This window comes from Hyaena hyaena, unplaced genomic scaffold (assembly GCF_003009895.1).
Source record: "Hyaena hyaena isolate Hyena2069 unplaced genomic scaffold, ASM300989v1 scaffold_104, whole genome shotgun sequence".
NCBI lineage: Eukaryota > Metazoa > Chordata > Mammalia > Carnivora > Hyaenidae > Hyaena > Hyaena hyaena.
This window is the reverse complement of record NW_024080736.1, coordinates 1,307,468-1,326,736: the sequence shown is the minus strand read 5'-3', so window position 1 is coordinate 1,326,736 and position 19,269 is coordinate 1,307,468. Positions and strand designations below refer to the sequence as shown.

The 19,269-nt window shown below is 39.7% G+C and overlaps 1 protein-coding gene across 5 annotated transcripts in view; it reads left to right on the top strand.

The window, feature by feature from the left end:
- HELZ (helicase with zinc finger) overlaps positions 1-19,269 on the top strand; it is a 160,751-nt gene that overhangs the window by 106,600 nt on the left and 34,882 nt on the right. For all 5 annotated transcript variants that reach the window (XM_039235929.1, XM_039235931.1, XM_039235927.1 and 2 more), the window contains 6 exons: positions 3,662-3,713; positions 4,499-4,689; positions 6,385-6,592; positions 12,979-13,058; positions 17,564-18,134; positions 19,006-19,246. In XM_039235929.1, coding sequence (XP_039091860.1) covers positions 3,662-3,713; positions 4,499-4,689; positions 6,385-6,592; positions 12,979-13,058; positions 17,564-18,134; positions 19,006-19,246 — 1,343 coding nt within the window. The remainder of the gene's footprint in view (positions 1-3,661; positions 3,714-4,498; positions 4,690-6,384; positions 6,593-12,978; positions 13,059-17,563; positions 18,135-19,005; positions 19,247-19,269) is intronic.

The following is a 19,269-nucleotide window of genomic DNA, read 5'->3' as shown; positions in this document are numbered from 1 at the left end:
GAGAGAGGGAGATACAGAATCTAAATCAGGCTCCAGGCTCTGAGCTGTCAGCACAGAGCCTGACGCGGGGCTTGAACCCACAAACCGTGAGATCATGACCTGAGCCGAAGTGGGACACTTAACTGACTGAGCCACCCAGGCACCCCAATTTAATCTTAATCTTGTCTCATCTACAAACCACCCCTCCCCCTCTCCCACACTGAAATGTGCGATATGTTTTTAAATATTTTTTTAACATTTATTTAATTTTGAGAGATAGAGAGAGACAGTATGAGTAAGGGAGGGGCAGAGAGAGAGGGAGGCACAGAATGCGAAGCAGGCTCCAGGCTCTGAGCTAGCTGTCAGCACAGAGCCAGATACAGGGCTCGAACTCATGAATGTGAGATCATGACCTGAGCTGAAGTGGGACGCTCAACTGACTGAGCCACCCAGGCGCACCGAGTGTCTCACTCTTGATTTTGGCTCAGGTCACGATCCCAGGGTTGTGGGATTGAGCCCTGCATCAGACTCCTCACTGAACGTGAAACACACTTAAGATTCTCTCTCTCTCCCTCTGTCCCTTTCCCCAGCTTGCATGTGCTTTCTCTCTCTCCCTCCCTCTCTCTCTCTAATTAAAAAAAAAAAAAAATATGAGCTATATTTGCTTATAAAAATACTTTTGGTAGAATCCTTACCACTTCCTCGGAAGTTTGTTTTTTTATACTTTGATGTACTTTCTGAGATTTATTAGCAAACTTTTGGATTTGTCCCAGCAGAATGACTTTTATACATAGCGCTAGCTTACTGCTACATTATTATTTTGTTTATAAGCTATTAAACACAGTGGACCACGTACACTTGCTGCTCTACAGCTGCATGCTAAGTCCAAGCATCCTAGAAAAGCGTTTCCTCTATTGAGTTGTACGGTGTGCTGAACTAGGCTTAGAGAGGCGCCGTGCTTTCACACGCTAGGTCCCCAGTTGCTTTTCAGAGTAGTGTATATCCCACAACCACAGGGCCTATGTTATTGTCTGGTGTGCTTTCAGCCTCACAGGATGGGGTTACCTAGACTATGGTCACTCTTTGAATTGGTTTCCTGTTGTTGCTGCAACAAATTAGGACAAACTTAGTGACTTAAACAACACAAATTTATCATCTCACATTTCTTTGGGTCAAATGTCTAGGTTGCCACAGTCGGTTTCTCAGCTTTTGGTTTCACAAGGCCTGGGTCACGCTGTTGGCCAACTGGCCTCCTCTCTGGATGTTCTGGGAGGAATCTGCTTCTGAGTGAGGTTCTTGTCTCCTTGACTGCTGTCAGTGGGGAGTGCTCTTAGTTTCTGGAGGCTTCTCTTCCGTTCTTGTATTTGGCCTTTCTGTCTCAGAGCCTCCAATATACACTGAGTCCTTCTCTCCCTTGGAGTGTCTGGCTTCCTCTTCTGCCACATCCGTTTGACTCCAGCTGGGGAAACTTGTCTGCTTTTAAGGCTCATGTGGTGCGAGTGGCTCAGGTAACCCAGGTGATCCAGGATAGTCTCTTTATTTTAAACACAACTTTGGTTATATTTACAGAGTCCCTTTTGCCACATAACATGACATAGTCACAGATTCCAGGGATCCGGGTGTGGACATCTTTCAGAGGCCGTTCTTCCTACCACACTCTGACCACATCACTTTTCCCCCTCATTCTGCACGATTTGCCCCTGGTTGACGGCTCATTAGAGGCTGAGAAACCTAAATGGCTTACTGCCCTCTTGGAATGATCTTACTTTCTGTCTGTGTCACTGGCTCTGCTTTCTCCCGTCATTGTGTGTGTCCCGGCTGCTCTGGTCACTTCTGACCGCTTCTGCTTCTCGTCTTGCCACCTGCTTCGGGCACCCCTGCTGCCTGCCATTTTCACCTTTGAACTCTTCGCCTTGGGCCCTGCTTTCCTTACCGCTTCTCTGTGCCTCGGACGTTTGTTCTTTATAGCTAGTGCCAGTCACCGGGAACGCCGTCTTCTGCCTAATGGACCAACTGCGGTTCATTTTTGACTGTTTTTTTTTTTTTTTTCCCCTGACTTTTTAAGAGTTGGAGCTTCACTGCCCCTGCCTGCTCATAAGTAACCTAACTGACCACACGCCTTTGATGTTTGGTGCCGACCTGAATCCGTAACGTTGACGGGGACATAAATGAAGCATCACTGTACTTTTACTTCGGTCAAGAATAATTTTTTCTTTCTGTTATAGCTGTCCCCTCTCCCCCACTTTAATTTTCAGATGTTAAGTACAAATAACAGGTCTGTGTGTGTCGAGGGGTACGTTGTATAATGTGCTACTTGCATCATGGCTTTGTGTTAACATTTAGCCAAGAGAAAGAGAGAGACTTTTTTTAAAGTCCAGAAATTCAGAACCATTGTCTCTTCAAATATTGTTTCTGTGCTAAAGTCATCCCATTTAATGGCATAGGAATCTGGCATTACTTATGTAATAAATCTTCATTTGATGAACATTGAGGTTGTTAATATTTAACACATGTATAAACAATGCTGTGATGAACATCTATGCCCAAATCCATTATTAGTTCATTTTGACTAATTCCTGGAAGTGTAATCTTTGGATTAAAGTGTGTGTACATTTTTAATGTTTTTGATAGTATCGCCAAATTGCTTTCTAGAAAATGTGTACGTTTTCTTTTCTTTTTTTAGAAACAGACTTAAAAAAAAAAGTTTATTTATTTAGAGAGAGAGGGCACTAGTGGGGAAGGAACTGAGAGTGATACAGAGAGAATCCCAAGCAGGCTCCGCGCTGTCAGCACAGAGGACACGGGGCTCCATCTCACGAACCGGGAGATGGTGACCTGAGCTGAAACCGAGAGTTGGATGCTTAACCAACTGAGCCACCAGGCCTCCCAATTTGTACATTTTCTTGAGCAGATTATGAGTCAGTGTCTTTTCTTGTTCCTTCAGTAAATTTTACACTTTAAGATGCCTCCAAATAAGTCTCAAAATAACATAAATCTCAAGCCATATTTATTTACCTCCATACTATTTTAAAGGTTCTCATCCTCAGAAATTTCAGTTCCATCAAGACTGATGTTTTTCCCTTGAAAAACGGCTTTTTATTTTGTCATTTAAGTAATAGAAAATGTGTAGAGAAGCTGCAAAGGAATAGAATTTGGTGTCCAGTCACATTATGTATTTCTTTTTTAAAAAATTATTTACTTTTATTTTAAAATGTTTGTTAGTTTTGGGAGAGAGTGCGTGTGCGCAAGTGTGAGATCATGACTGGGGGAGGGGCAGTGGGAGAGAGAGACAGAGAGATAGAGTCCCAAGCAGGGTCCACACTGTTAGTGTAGAGCCCGACACGGGCCTTGATCCCATGTACTGTGAGAGCATGACCTGAGCCAAAATCCGGAGTAAGATGCTTAACCGACTGAGCCACCCAAGCACCCCTAAAAAATGATTTAAGAATTTTAGATACTCTTAATTTGAAGCTGAGAAAAATTGAGGCCTGGCACCATGACTTAATATTTAAAAAAAGTTGGCTCAAAGCAGTCTAATGGTTATTAATTACAGACTTGCAGTCTTTAAATTGTATTTGTTGCTGGATATATTTAATTTGCATAGGATTAGGGAAGTAGTTAATGTTCTCCTAATATTAAATGTGTTTATAGTATTATATATTTGTTTTTTTTCTCTATAAAGGGGAAGAGCCTCCATCATACCCAGAACGACCATTTCCAGAATGATGGAATTGGTAAGTGGAAAATTAGCCCTGTGATAAATTGCTTTTATGGTATAAGAGGTTTACTCTAAATTTCATCACTAGAAAGAGATGGGAGATTGGGAGAGGATACACACATGCACGCGTGCACACACACACACTTTGGAACTCACTTAACCTCTTTTATTCAGCACATCTGGTCTTGTGAATGCTTTGTTATGCCATTTCTGAAAACACATGGTTTTGTCGGTACCAAGGCTTATGTATTTAGAAGTGTTGAAGAACACCATTTAAGCCTATGCAACAGAAGTTTTGCAGCATATTTATGTCCTACAAATGTTGGGTCATTGACATTTCAAGATAAAGTTTGCTTCAGTGATTTAAAATGTTGCAGAATTATGCTTTTAACATATTAATTGCTTAATCCTCATTTTGTCTGTGACTGTATTACAATTGCATGCCAAAACTCTATTGTGAAGATATGTGCATATTTTTTCCCTAGTCTTAGAAGAATGTTCATTGAGTGTGTGTGGTTTTCTCTCTTGAAAGAACCCACCTCTAGCTCCTAGGGAGACATTAAAATTATACTAGTTTACAAAAAGAATCCTCAGTAGATCTTAAACTGATTTTAGGGAACACTGTAAGATGGTTGTGTTGTTTTTTTTTTAATATGCTTTTCTCTTCCACACTGATAATTCTTTGGTTTTATCTTATGGCAAACCTGGGAAGTGTGTTTTGCTGTTGGTGATGTAAATTATTTTTGTCTAGGGGAATGTGTACAGTTACTAAGTGAGTCCTTTCTCTTGTTTATTTTTCAGTTCAGCCCAATCCTTCTGTACTTATTGGCAATCCTATTAGAGCATATACTCCTCCACCCCCTCTTGGACCTCACCCAAATTTGGGGAAATCTCCAAGCCCTGTTCAGAGAATAGATCCTCACACTGGGACAAGTATTCTTTATGTACCTGCTGTCTATGGAGGGAATGTAGTTATGTCGGTGCCTTTACCTGTAAGTAGACATATGAGATCCTATTTATTGAATAAAATAAAATAAGCTTCGCTAAATTAGTAACTGTCTCAAATAGTGTTTTTTTTAAACTTTTCAATGCCTGTCAGCTTCTTTTAAAGCAGCTCTTTCTTTAACCTTCAAAGTTTGAAATGACCAGAGAAATGTAAATTGTTGCTTATCGTCAGTTGCTATGAAGAAATTTGTATATTGGATGTTTTCATTGAGAAGCTTTTGTATTCTTTTAAAAATACTTGTGCTGGGGAAAATTGGCCTAAACGGTAAACACAGCTAGTAAATTGGCCTCTTGTTTTGTAAAGTGATACTTTTATTTTATCTTTTACTTTTTTTCCTTACATAATTCACTAACCCTTCCTAGGAAATACAGTGTTTTGGAGGCGGCTTGGATTAGTCTAGCTCTCCGGACCTGAATTTATCTGAGAAATTTCAATCCTTTCATAATCTTACTGGTACTTAAAAACATAATTAAATCCTTTCTGAGACTATAGATATTTAGAGGGCTTCCATCTTATGTAAAACCCATTTTTATTCCTTTAAGATTTTTAAAATATTTTGGTGATTTTTTTTATACTAATATTTCCAAATTCAGAAATTTTATCCTAGAAAATATTTCTTGCATTTAAGGCAAATATTATCATTTCAAGCAGAGGTGATTACTGCCAGGGGTTTTTGCCACCCCCCACCCCCACCCCCAAAATGGAAAAATGCGTAGCCGTACACCTTTCTCAGCCATATTGATAATGATAGTTTACAATTACAACAGCCAACGAGAATAGTTGTCAGTAAGAAATATGTAATTCATGCCCACTCCCCAAAAGACTTTCAATTTTAGCTGACTTATTTCTTCCCAGACAGCCTGGCAACATCATACATCATTTGCTTTAAATAGTAAGTCCCTTAGGATTTATATTTCATTTTGTTAGGCCAGAGAGGCTTTTATTATATAAGATTTTTAAGAGTCTGCATTTAACAGTTATACTATAATAAGATAATAAGGGCTTTAGCTCTCATGGCATTTATCCTTTTATGTTAGTATGCAGAAATTATGTATTTAGATATACCTAAAGAAATATTCTAGTTCTGTGGTTTAAGGGAATAGTTGAATTAATCAAAAGAATTGATTCAAACTAATGACCTGTTTGAATTTTGCCTACAATCAATAAACATTAAATGATTTGATTCCTGTAAAGTGGGAGTGTGTATATTTCATGTTGAGACTCCTTAGACTAAATTCTTTAACTTTTTCTCTTGTTCTCTCATTTAATCTATTAAACTATGTAACTCTGCAGTTACAACTTTAAAAGATAACTTTCTTGGTAATATATGTCATGTATATATTCATATTGAAGGGAAATTATTTCAGATTATAAAATAAGTTAATGCGTCAAGGAATAATTACAAATTTTATGTCCTCAGTTTCTTCCTAAACTGAAAAATGACCAATTAAATCCCTACACACTAAAGATTCAGGGAGCCAGTTTGGAAGTCAATTCTTGACTAGTTAAGATATAGCAATAATTCTACCAGTTGTTAGAACTAGCATTGACCTTGTGGTTACTTATTTTGATAAAATTAATATCTCTGTGTGTGTTTGCTTTTTCCTAATCTATAGCACTATAGCAGTTTGCCTTTCAAAATGCACATAATGCCGTTATTCTGTTTCTTGTGATAACGTAGGTGCCATGGACAGGGTACCAGGGCAGGTTTGCAGTTGATCCTCGGATCCTTACACACCAGGCAGCGATGGCCTACAATATGAACCTCTTACAGACACACGGACGGGGGTCTCCCCTACCGTATGGCCTTGGGCACCACCCACCCGTCAGCATAGCCCAGCCACAAAGCCAGCATCAGGAGAAGGATCAACACGAGCCAAGTCGAAATGGTGAGCTGCTTTGCTGTTCTCGTGATCCTAAAATGATGATACGCCTACTTGTATCTTTTAACATGATAACTTGTTCGTGGATTGTAGAACTCTTTGAGAAAGAATCTGTGTAAAAACTGTGGATCTTCAGAAGATACAAGTATGTACACAAATAAAATGTGCATGATATAATCAGTAGTACCAATTTTCTGAAAAATACCAAATTTTAATATTTAGAGTGATTTAAAGGATAGTTATTTAAAATTGAGACAGAAAATTCTCTCCTGTTAAGTATATTTATCGACCAAAATTATTTTTATAGTATACTAAACATAGATGCTACTGTGCTAATAGTTGACTTAACATAGTTATATCTTCTATAAATTATAATCTCCTGTGTACCTGAAGGAAAAATTACCCAGTCTTTTAAAGTTCATTTATTTCATTTTATTTTTTATTATATATTTATATATTAAAGATTTTTTGGGTTTTATTTACTTAGAGACAGACAGACAGCATGCAAGTGGGACAGGAGCAGACAGGAAGGGGGGGAGGGAGGGTGGGAGGAGGAGAATCGCAAGAGAGGGAGAGGGAGAATTGCTAACAGCCCAGAGTCAGATGCAGGGCTTGAACTCACAAACCATGAAATCATGGCCTGCGCAGAAGTTGGATGCTTAACTGACTGAGCCACCCAGGTACCCCTATTTATTTATTTTTGAGAGAGAGAGAGAGAGAGAGAGACAAAGCGCATGTGTGTGTAAGCATGCGAGCAGGAGAGGGGCAGAGAGAGAGAGAGAGGGGGAGGGAGAGAATTCCAGGCAGGCTCTGTGCTATTAGCGCAAAGCTCAATTTTGGGCTCAAACCCACAAACCATGAGATATGACGTGAACCAAAATCAAGAATTGGACACTTAATCAACTGAACCACCCAGGCTTCCCACTCAGTCTGTTTTTTAAAGTCAGGTTTACTGAGGTATAATTTATATAATGTAAAATTTACTTTTAAAGTGTACAGCTGATGTGTTTTGACAGATGTACAGAGTTGCTAACCACCACCAGAATCAAGACACAGGATGTTTACATAACTTAGAATATTCTCTCATATCCTTTCGTAGTCTGTCTTCTCCTCCAGCCCCCGACCATTGGTAACCACCAAGGCTGTACTGTTTACTTTGCCTCTGTACTCTTCTCTTTACACCCAGTATGTCTCATAAATGGAATCATAGAGTATATGGCTTTTTTGTGTCCAGCTTCATTTACTTAATGCTTTTGAGATTCATTTATGTGTTCTGTGTCAATAGTTTGTGCCTTTTTACTGTTGATTAGTATTCTATTATATGGATGCACTACAGTGTTTTTATCTATCGTCAGTTGATGGACACCTTAGTTATTTCTGTTTTTTGGCTCTTATGAGTAGAGCAACTGTGAACATATGTTTTCATTTCTCTTGAGTGTATATACCCAGGAGTAAGATTGCTGAGCATATTGTAGATATATAGGTAACTTTATAATAAATTGCCATGCTGTTTTCCAAAGTGGCCAATGCATTTTTCATTTCAACTAGTAATGTATGAGATTTCTAGCTGTTGCACATTCTCATCAACACTTGGTATTGGTCTTTTTACTTTTACCTCTGCTAGAAAGTATCTGATTGTGGTGTTATTTGCATGTTCCTAATGACTAACAATGTTGAATATCTTTTCACTGGGTTCATTTGCCCTCTCTGTAAATTTTTTTTTTTAATGTTTATGGGGGGGAGGGGGCACAGAATCCAAAGCAGGCTCCAGGGCTCTGAGCTGTCAGCACAGAGCCCAACCTGGGGCTCGAACTCACAAACTATGAGATCATGACCTGAGCCAAAATTGGTGCTTCTGGTGACCCTAGAAGTTTCTACTTTTGATAAAATTTAGTTTATTCTTTTTTTTTTTTGATTCATGTTTTTGTTGGTGGTGGTGAAATTTTTCTTGTCTGATCCAAGATCACAAAGATCTGTGTTTTTTCCCCTAGAAATGTCGTAGTTTTATGGACCTCACATCAGGTCCGTTTTGAATTAAGTGTTATATGTGGTATGAGGTAAGAATGTTTTTGTTTTCTTTTTGCCTGTGTATGTTCATTTGTTCTAGCACTATTTGTTGAAAACACTGTCCTTCCTCCATTAAGCTAACTTGGTGCCTTTGTTGAAAATCAGTTGATCACATACATGAAGTTTCTGTTCTGTTCTGTTGAAGCACATGTTCGTGTGTGTGCCCAGTGTGCTCTCGATTCCTGTAGCTTCATAAAAGTCTAGGCACCAGGTACTGTGAGTTTTCCAACTTTGTTTTTCTTTTTCAAAACTGTCTATTCCAGGTCCTTTGCATTTTCCACATGTATTTTACAATCAGCCTGCCTGTTTCTGCAAAAAATCCTGCTGGCATTTTGATTGGGATTATGTTGAATCTGTAGGCCAATGTGGGGAGGATTGACATTTTAACAAGACTGAGTCTTCTGATACATGAACAGGATATCTCTCTCTGTTTCTGTCTCTTTTTTTTAAGGACACACTTAAAAAAATGTTTTTTAATATTTGTTTATTTTTTACGAGAGAAAGAAAAAGAAAGAAATCCAAAGCAGTCTCCATGCTGTCAGCACAGGCAGGGCTCGAGCACACGAACTCTGAGATCATGACCTGAGCCAAAACCAAGAGTTGGAGGCTCAGCCAACTGAGTCACCCAGACACCTTACTCTCAGTTTCTCTCTTTTTAAAAAAAGTTTTCAGTATACCACTCTTGCACATGTTTTGTTAGGGTGAAAGCTTAGATTAATACAGGTATTTAGTTTTATAATTTTCCTTCTCAGTAGTGCATCCCACAAATTCTGATGTATTTTTGTTTTATTCAGTTGAGTACACCTTTTTTTTAAGTTTATTTACTTAGGTTTCTGTGAGAGAGAGAGAGAGCGCGCGTGCAAGGGAGGGGCAAAGAAACAGGGAGAGAGAATCCTGAGCAGGTTTCATGCTTTCAGTGCAGAGCCCAGTGCAGGCCTTGAACCCACAAACTGTGATCATGACCTGAGCTGAAGTCATGAGTCAGACTCTTAACCGACTGAGCCACGCAGGTGCCCCTTAAGTACACTTTCTAATTTCACTTGCAATTAGATCCATGGAATGTTTAGAAAGATGAGTTTTAGTTTCCAGTTATTGAGGATCTTCTAAGAATTTTTATGTTATTGATTTCTCCTTTGATTCCATTGTGGTAAGAAAACATATTTTATATGACTCAAACTCTTTACAATTTATTAAGATTTGTTTTATGGTCTAGAATATGGTGTATCTTTGTGAATGTTCCATGTGCACTTGAGGAGAATGGAGTACTCTATAAATGTTACTCAGGTCAAGTTGATTGATAGAATTGTTCATATGTACTATATTATTGCTGATTTTCTGGCTACTTTTTAAAAAATATGTACTGAGAGGAGAATATTGAAATCTCCAAATACAATTGGTATTTGTCTGTTTTTCCTTTAAATTTTGCTTGATTAATTTTGAAGTTCTGTTACTAGGAGCATAACCATTTAGGATTATGTGCTCTTGATTAATGAACTCTTGTCTTTTTTTGAATGATATTCGTTATTCCTGTAAGTAGTCTTTGCTCAGAGGTCTGCTTTGCTTAATATCTAATGTAACTACTTTAACTGTATTTTGACTATTGGTAGTGTGGTATATATTTTTTGACCTATTTTAATCTTTTTGTGTTCTTATATTTATTTTTTTAATTTTTAAATGTTTGTTTATTTTTGAGGGGGTGGGGAGGGAGAGGGGTAGATAGAGAGAGAGACACAGAATCCAAAGCAAGCTCCAGGTTCCGAGCTATCAGCACAGAGCCTGATATGCAAGGCTTAAACTTGTGAACCATGAGATCATTACCTGAGATGAAGTCGGATGCTTAAACGACTGAGCCACCCCAGGTGCCCCGATTTGTGTCTTTATATTTAAAGTGCATTTCTTCTTAAATTTTTGTTTGTTTATTAGAGAGAGAGAGCGGAAGGGGCAGAGAGCGAGAGAGACACAGAATCCAAAGTGGGTTCCAGTTTCTGAGCTGCCAGCACAGAGCCTGACGTGGGGCTCCATCCCACAAACTGTGAGATCATGGCCTGAGCCGAAATCAAGAGTTGGATGGAAATCAAGAGCCGAATGAGCCACCCAGGCGCCCCTTGATGTTTTGTTTTAATTCAGTGTGACAATCTCTGTCTTTTCATTGGGGTGTTTAGACCATTTATAATTAATGTAATTATATCATGTAATTATATCATCTTGCTTTCTATTTTTAATTAGTCCAGTCTTTTTTTGTTTCTTCTTGCCTTTTTTTCCTGTCTTGGATTAGCTGAATATTTTTTATGATTCCATTTTATCTCCTTTTTTGATTATTAGCTATAACTCTTCATTATTTTAGTCTTTGCTTTAGAGTCCATAGTATACATCTTTATCACAGATTCCTTTCCAAATTATATTTTACCGCTTCATGTACAGCAAAAGAACATTCTAATATTTCAATTTATCTTCTTCTGGCCTTTATGATATTATCTTCATGCATTTTACTTTCACATATGTTATAAGGCCAAATATTTTTATTATTTACACAGCCAAATAACTTTTTAAAGAGGTTCAGGTGCGTCTGGGTGGCTCAGTCAGTTAAGCGTCTGACACTTGCTTTTGGTTTAGGTCATGATCTCATGGATTTGTGAGCTCGAGCCCTGCATGGGCTCTTTCCTGACGTCGTGGACTCTGCTTGTGATTCTCCCTTTTTTTCTTCCCCTTCCCTGCTCGCACTGTCTATTTCAGAAGAAATAAGTAAACTTAAAAAAATAAAATAAAGAGTTTTAAGTAACAAGAAAAATAATTTTTCGTATCTATCCATGTAGGTAGTATTTCTGGTAGTCTTTATTTCTTTCTGTATATTCATGTTTCCATCTGATACAATTTTCCTTCTGCCTGAAGGACTTCTTCTAACATTGCTTGTAGTGTAGATCTACTGGTTTCGAATTCTTGCAGCATCTGTATGCCTGAATATATGCTTGTTTCACTTTCATTTTTCAAAGAAGATATTTGTGCAAGGTATAGAATTCATGGTTGACAATTTTTATTTTTCAGCACTTTAATGATGTTACTCTGTTGTTTTCTTGCTTGCAGTGTTTCTATTGAGAAATCTGATGTCATTTTGTCTTTGTTTTTCTATATGTATTGTGACCCACCCCCCCCACCCCTCCCAGACTGCTTTTATGAGTTTCTTTTTATGCTAGTTTTAGTAGATTGATTATGCTATTCCTTGGTGTAGTTGTCTTTATGCCTCTTGTGTTTGGGGTTTGTTGAGCTTCTTGGATCTGTGGATTTATTTGGACTAAAGTTTGGAAACTTTTGACCTTTATTTCTTAAGATATTTTTTGTCTTGCTTCTCCTCTCTTCAAGAATGCCAACTACCCAGATATTAGGCTGATTAAAATTTCCCCACAGTTCATGGATGCACTTGCCTTTTTTTCCCTTTTTTAATTCTTTTTTTTCCCTTTTATGTTTCATTTTGTACACGTCTATTGCTATGTCTATTGCTGTGCCTCAAATTTACTAAGTTTTTATTCTGCAGTGTCTAATCTGTTAGTCCTACCTAGTGTATTTTTCATCTTCAGACATTGTAGTTTTCATTTCTTGAAGTTTAGTAAGGATATTTTGGCATGAGAATTCATTTTACAGAGTTCCAGTGGCTTTCCTAAAAGAGAGTTTTCAAACTAGAACCCAAATCAAGGATTTTTTCAAGGAATTTAAAGTATCCAACAGTTAATTCTTATAGATTAAAATTCCTTCATGTGTGAAATAGCATTATTTAATTCGGTTATAATTGTGATCTTTTTTAAAAAACACCTTCTTAATTTTGCTTCCTTTAGTATTTCTCATTCACTTATATTTCATTTGCTATCTTTTAAGCAGTATAACTACACTCCTTTCATAATGTCTTTATTCAGTTTAAATTTCTTTACTAATTTGGATTTTTGCTTAATTATATTTGTAAATGGCCAAAGCATTGAGCCTTTATAAGTAGTCAAGAATTTCAGCACCTTTTCTATGATTAGTTTAGGAAAACGAGGCTACAAAACCCTGGAGAACGGGCAATTATCTTTGAAATTATTTTATGTTTTAAGGTTATTCCTTTATTAAGCTTTTGTCTTGATAATGAGGTTTGCTTTAATTATAAATTTTCTTTCTTGCAGGGAAACTACAACCCTCAAACTTCAGAAAAAAAAAAAACCCAACCAATAATATAAATTGATATATAATAGGTGAAAAATGTTCAAAATATTCTGCTTCTGTCTAATAATGGTTAGTCATTGGAAATGTAACATCCATTGGAGACAATTTATAAAAATTTAAAAATATTTTCTTAGGTAAATGTGATACCAATAATCCTGGACCTGAAATTAATAAGATTCGAACACCAGAGAAAAAGCCTACAGAATCAAAACAGGTATGCTGTTTACATTTAGTGAATGCATTGTCCTAATGGATTTCAGTCTGGTGATCGTCTTGGAATGTTGATGTTTTAAAGAAAATTTACTGTTTTTATGTATAGCTTTTATGTTGATTGTTTCATGAGGATCTGGTGGGTCGTGTTATCCTCTCTCCCTTCACCTTTCCTTTGGCTATTACTTGCTTTATCCATATACTTTCCTCCAGTTGTTATTCAGTGCTAGACTTGAATGTAGAGCCTTTGTATGATCAAGTAGTAAGTGAAAACACAGCTATAGACGTGTCATTGAAAATAATCTCAGGATGGAAAGAACTGTTCTGGTGAAGAAGGAAGACTTAACTTCCTTAAGTCGCTCACCTTGTTCTCTCACCACATCTACTATATAAGTCCTTAATTTTTTTTTTTAAGATCATAGTTGACACACAACATTATATTAATTTCAGGTATACATACACATAGTGATTCGATGAGTCTGTCTTATGCTCTGCGATTCGATGAGTCTGTCTTATGCTCTGCTTACCACAGTGTAATTACTCTCTTGTCACCATACAGCACTGTTACAATACCACTGGCTGTATTCTCTGTCTGTGTCTTTTATCCCCATGATTTATTCATTTCGTAACTAATTCTGAACTCTTAAGCTGCCCGTTCATCTACTTTCTTTGCTTTTGTGCTTGTGAACCAGTTAGGGAAAACCAAATCATTGGTTGAATTACTGCCAGTGGAAATTAGTATTTTCTGATCTCATTCTTTTCCATGTACCTAGCTTCCTTTGCCCTGTTTCTCAGCAGCTCTTCTCACGCCTGATACCTTCTACCTGCAGTTAAGATCAGGAGATGATCTTGCCTTAGAGTTACCGCATCAGGATTTCACCCTGTTAACTTAAAACCTTAGACTCAGCACCTTTTCTTTGCACATCCTTGTTTTCTCGTTACCACAGAAGAGTCTGGTAGAAGGGAAGGAGTTTCCTTTGAGACTACTCTCTCCTCTGGTCACCTCATGGACCTTGTCCTTTCTCCTCAGTTATCTTTAAATTCTTTCCAGTTCCTAGTTCTTCCTTCTCAGCCAGTAAGTAAATTGACTGATAGACCATTTTTTTAAAAGACACTTTCTTTTTAACCTTCATCTCCTTTATAGTTTCCCCAGTTCACCTTTCCACCTCATCTCTTATTTGCCCCTTAACCAACACAGCCTCGTATTCGGCTTTGACATTCACTGAAACTATTGAGCTTCAAGTGAGCAGATTTTACGAACAGACGCCTGTTGTATAGTCTCACTTGTCTTTTCTCTGGTATTTGTTTGGCTCTATTTTCTGCTTCATTCTTCTTGACCATTTTGTTCTTTTGGTTTCTTTACATTTCTACTTTTAACAGCTTTTATAAGTTCCTGTCCACCCCCTTCCCATCTGTCCCTCATCCTTATATTGGGCTTTCCCAAGCTTCTGTCACTGTCCTACACACCTCTCTGCATTCTATGATTTCTTACTATTAGCTAGGTCAGTTCCATCGTTTTAAATCTCTGCTGCGTGACACTGACTTCCGAATCTGTATTTCTGACCTTGGCTTGCTTTAGGCAGCCGTTCTCCGTACTTAGTGACTTCTGTCCCATAAGTAGCTCTGTCTGACAGTTTCTACCACCGCAGGGACTTACTGCCTTCTGGAGGAGCGCACCTGAGGCTGCCAGTGGCGCCTCCTGGTCCAGTCTGGGGGGTGGTGGGGGCTGCGGGGCAGTTAGAAGTTCTGTGTGTTTGGAAAGGGATGCAGGGAGAGAACAGGTGGCATGTGGGGATGCCGTGGCTGCCCGTGCCGTCAGGGGCAGCACCAGATAAAACCCACCGCAGGAGCCCTGGGTGCTCTGGGAGTGACTGAAGCCGAGATAGTGAAGCATCTCTCGTGTTCTTGTTTTTAAATTTCTCTTATGTTCTTTCCCTGTCCAGGAACTAGGCAGCCTAACAGACATGTTTCATTTCGGTCCACTCTGATGCTTTGTCCTGGGGCCTCGGGGAAAATCAGTTCCTGGCTGTCTTTGACTCAGTGCCTTAGTATTAAGAGGAAGGTGATGAGGGTAATCTAATTCTGATATAGTGTTCTCCAGTTTTCTCCAACATTACAGTCCTCTAGCCTGCTTAACCTACTGTGGTATCAAACAGTAGCACTGTCTGATTAGGTTCCTATGACTGGCCTAGCTTCCTGTCCATGTCAAAGTCAGAAGTGAAGGAGGCAGCTTATCCACAGACCACCTTGACATCTAATCGCCATCTCCCTCGTGCGGTCTATGTGTGCATATCAACAGTGTCTGATGGAAGAAAGTATACCCCAGCTGAACGTGTCATCAGTCATCAAAAAGATGAAGATTTATGGGGGACCATGTTTGTTTATAAAGAACCTTACTTAATCAGGTTCTGAAACTTTTTTTTAATTTTGCAGATAAAGTTGAATGATTTAGACAGTCAATGACAACTCTTTATTGAAGACCGTCTGTATTTGTAACATCATTCTGGGTAATAGGTACTGAGACATTTGAAGAGCAGGCACTGCAGCTGCTGGGAAGGCTGTCATTCTTCTCATTCATCTTCTAGATGATTTATATACGCCTAGTAATCTTAGGGACATTATTGGCCAACTTCAGTGGCAGTCCATTTAAACTAGTGATTAGAGGTGAAATGCATTTGGGGCCCAATTGGTACATTGCAAGCCTTGTTGCAGTCATTTGGTCACTAGGAGTTGCATGGCTTCGATTCAGGAACAAGCTGCTTGTTCTGGGGTCTTGAGGGCGGTCGGTTCTGTGTTTAGCTTGAGAGGCAAGTACTTTGCAATACTCGGTGACTAGTTCAGTGTTGAAACTTAACAGGAGATTAATACACTGAAGCAGCTCATAGAGTGTTTTGACAAAGAGGGGAATGAAAAATAGCTTCCTTTCACCTTATATTTCATTTTTCACATTGTCACCACTTGGGATCAAACTTGGGTTTCAGAAGGGTGACAGCACTCCCTAGCTTACAAATCTTTGGTAGCTTTCCAGCGTTTACAGGATTAAAAATGTTTATACTCAGTATTGAATCATTCTGGGTCTTGTGTAATTGGGCTCTTGCAGTTTTTTCTGATGTCAAGAAGGAGAAAACTAACATAAAAACAAAAGTTGTAGCTGTATGTGCACAGAATTTATCATGCTCCTCAAATCTGCCATACTTTTTCTCCTCTCCCCTCCTCTCCTTGGTGAAGCTGTTACCCTTACTTAGAATGTTCTTTCATCACAAGAAAATTCCAGATCTTTGTGCAAGACTCAGTTCAAATGTCATAGCCTCTGTGAAGCCACCTTTAATTTTTTGTCAGGCACTGGGACCTCCTATCACATCCTTTTACAGCACCTCTAATTTTATGTGTCCTTGTTTGTATCTTCTGGACTCTTAAGCCTGCACTTAGCAAACTTTTTATGCAAGAGGTCAGATAGTAAAGCTTCAGGCTTAGTGGGTCATATGGTTGTGTTGGAATCACTCAGCTCTGCCATTGTGGTCAGAAAGCAGCCGTAGACAATATGTAAACGAGTGAGGGTGGCTATGTTCCCGTAAAACTTTATTTGTAAAAGTTTGGTGGGTCGGAAATTGCCTGGGAACCGTAGTTTGCCAGCCCTTGCTATGATGTCTTGAGGGTACAGACTGAGTCCTCTTACTGTCCTTTCATCTCTGGGCTACCCTCAGTAGGCTCTCCGTAAATGTTTGGTGAAAGAATAAATGTCAATACCTAATGGCAAAAGTAGACAACCAAACTGGTTATAGAAAGGTGATAAAGTACTTACTTATTTGTTCACTTCAAGGTTGTTTAAACCGAGACCACTGGTTTTAAAATTAATGTAGGTCTATTTGAAAAAAGATGCATAAAAACAAAATTGGAAGGAAAGGACACATTTTATTTTTATTTATTTATTTATGTTTTATTTATTTCTGAGAGAGAGACAGACAGACAGACAGACAGACAGCGTGATCAGGAGAGGGTCAGAGAGAGAGGGAGACACAGAATCTGAAGCAGGCTCTAGGCTCTGATGCTAGTTGTCAGCACAGCCCGACGCAGGGCTCAAACCCACGAACTGCGAGATCATGACCTGAGCCAAAGTCGGACGCTCAACCGACTGAGCCACCCAGGCGCCCCGGAAAGGACACGTTTTAATGATTTATATCGGAAGGAAAGAAATGATTATCTTTCTAAGGAAGAAAGTGTGAAATTAAAAATCATGCCGTTAAAGGAATTAAAGTAGATGTGTTAATAAAATGGCAGAATCTCTTCCTATGACTCAAATATAATGTGCTTTTTTCTGTTTCATCTTTTCTAATTTAAAAAATATTTATTCCCTCATTTGATTGTCAGAAAGTGATTGGGCACGTAGCATTTGGCTGTTACTGATAAGAACGTGTCATATGCTTCAGATGTGCTAGCGGTGGGGAAAGGTGGAGAGCCACAGGACCCAGAACTTGTGCAGCTAAGAAAAACTTCTTATTTTTTTTCTAGATTGATTTGGAATCAAATCCACAGAACAGAAGTCCTGAGTCTCGTCCTGGTGTTGTTTATCCCAATACCAAATTTCATCGCAAAGATAATCTCAACCCAAGACATATAAACCTTCCCCTCCCTGCTCCCCACGCACAGTATGCAATCCCCAGCCGTCATTTCCACCCCCTCCCCCAGCTGCCCAGACCACCGTTTCCAATCCCGCAGCAGCACGCCTTGTTGAGTCAACAGCAGAATAATTTGCCTGAACAACCAAATCCATTGCCGCCCCAACCAAATCAGGTGGTCCCGCCACAGAATCCTTTGAATCAGCTGACTCAGCAGCCACCTCCGCAGCTTTCTCCAGCCTATCAGGCGGGCCCTGCCGGTGCGTTCTTTAACAGTGCAGTGTCCCACCGACCGCAGTCCCCTCCCCCAGAGCCGTCTGTTCCTGAGCAGCCGCCCCCGCCCATGCTGCCCGAAGGCCACAGCCCTCTGCGGGCCATTGCCCAGCCCGGCCCCCTCCTTCCTTCACATCTGAATAACTTCACTGATGAGAACCCCCCAGGATTGCCAATTGGGGAGGCTTTGGGTAAGTTCTCCTGTCACAGCTGGATATGACAGATTCAGAGATGATTTCCTTTTTTTATTATTATTTTTTAACGTTTATTTATTACTGAGACAGAGAGAGACAGAGCATGAGCAGGGGAGGGACAGAGAGAGGGGGAGACACAGAATCTGAAGCAGGCTCCAGGCTCTGAGCTGTCAGCACAGAGCTTGGTGCAGGGCTCGAACTCACGAACCCCACGATCATGACCTGAGCCAAAGTAGGATGCTTAACTGACTGAGTCACCCAGGGGCCCCAGTTATTTTCTTAAGTTGACATGTACTGTGCAGTGTCATATACGGGTCAGGCTCGATTCATTTCTTCAAATAATGGCAGCAAAAATCAGTCACTTAGTGTAACAGAATCTTGTTCCAAACGCTCTGTAATATTAAGTATCCAGTTGATGCCACGTTACGTGATTATATAGGAATAGCCATCACCACCGTTGCTGTAACTTTAGTTCCTGGCAAATTTAGAAGCCATTTGCTTTCTCCAGAGCCCAAATTGTAGGCATTTCTTTGTGAAGAAAATCTGGGTTGCAAAAACTCTTGAAAACAATTCGCCCGAGGGGCCCCTGGGTGGCTTAGTCGGTTAAGTGTCCGGCTTTCGCTTGGGTCATGATCTCGCGGTTCGTGGGTTCGAGCCCCACGTTGGGCTCTGTGCTGACTGCCAACTCAGAGCCTGGAGCCTGTTTCAGAGTCCGTATCTCCCTCTCTCTCTGACCCTCCCCTGCTCACGCTGTCTCTCTCTCTCCTAGAAATAAATAAAAATATTTAAAAAAAAAAAAAGAAAAGAAAACAATTCACCCGAAACCCCAAATGCATGAAAACTGAAAAGTTTCCCACATCTTTTGCAGATCGCATGCATGGGGGTGTGGCTCTGGAAACACTGAGGCAGCAGCAGGTGCGGCTGCAGCAGTGGAACGAGCATCACGCCTATCTCAGTCAGGGCAGTGTTCCGTACCCACACCACCACCACCCACACCCTCCCCTCCAGCACCTTCCTCAGCCGCCCATCGGGTTACATCAGCCGCCAGCGAGAGCAGACTGGAAGCTGCCAGGCGCTGCCGAGGACGGAGCAGAAGCCCCCGATGCCAGGTATCTCTGCGGACACAGATACA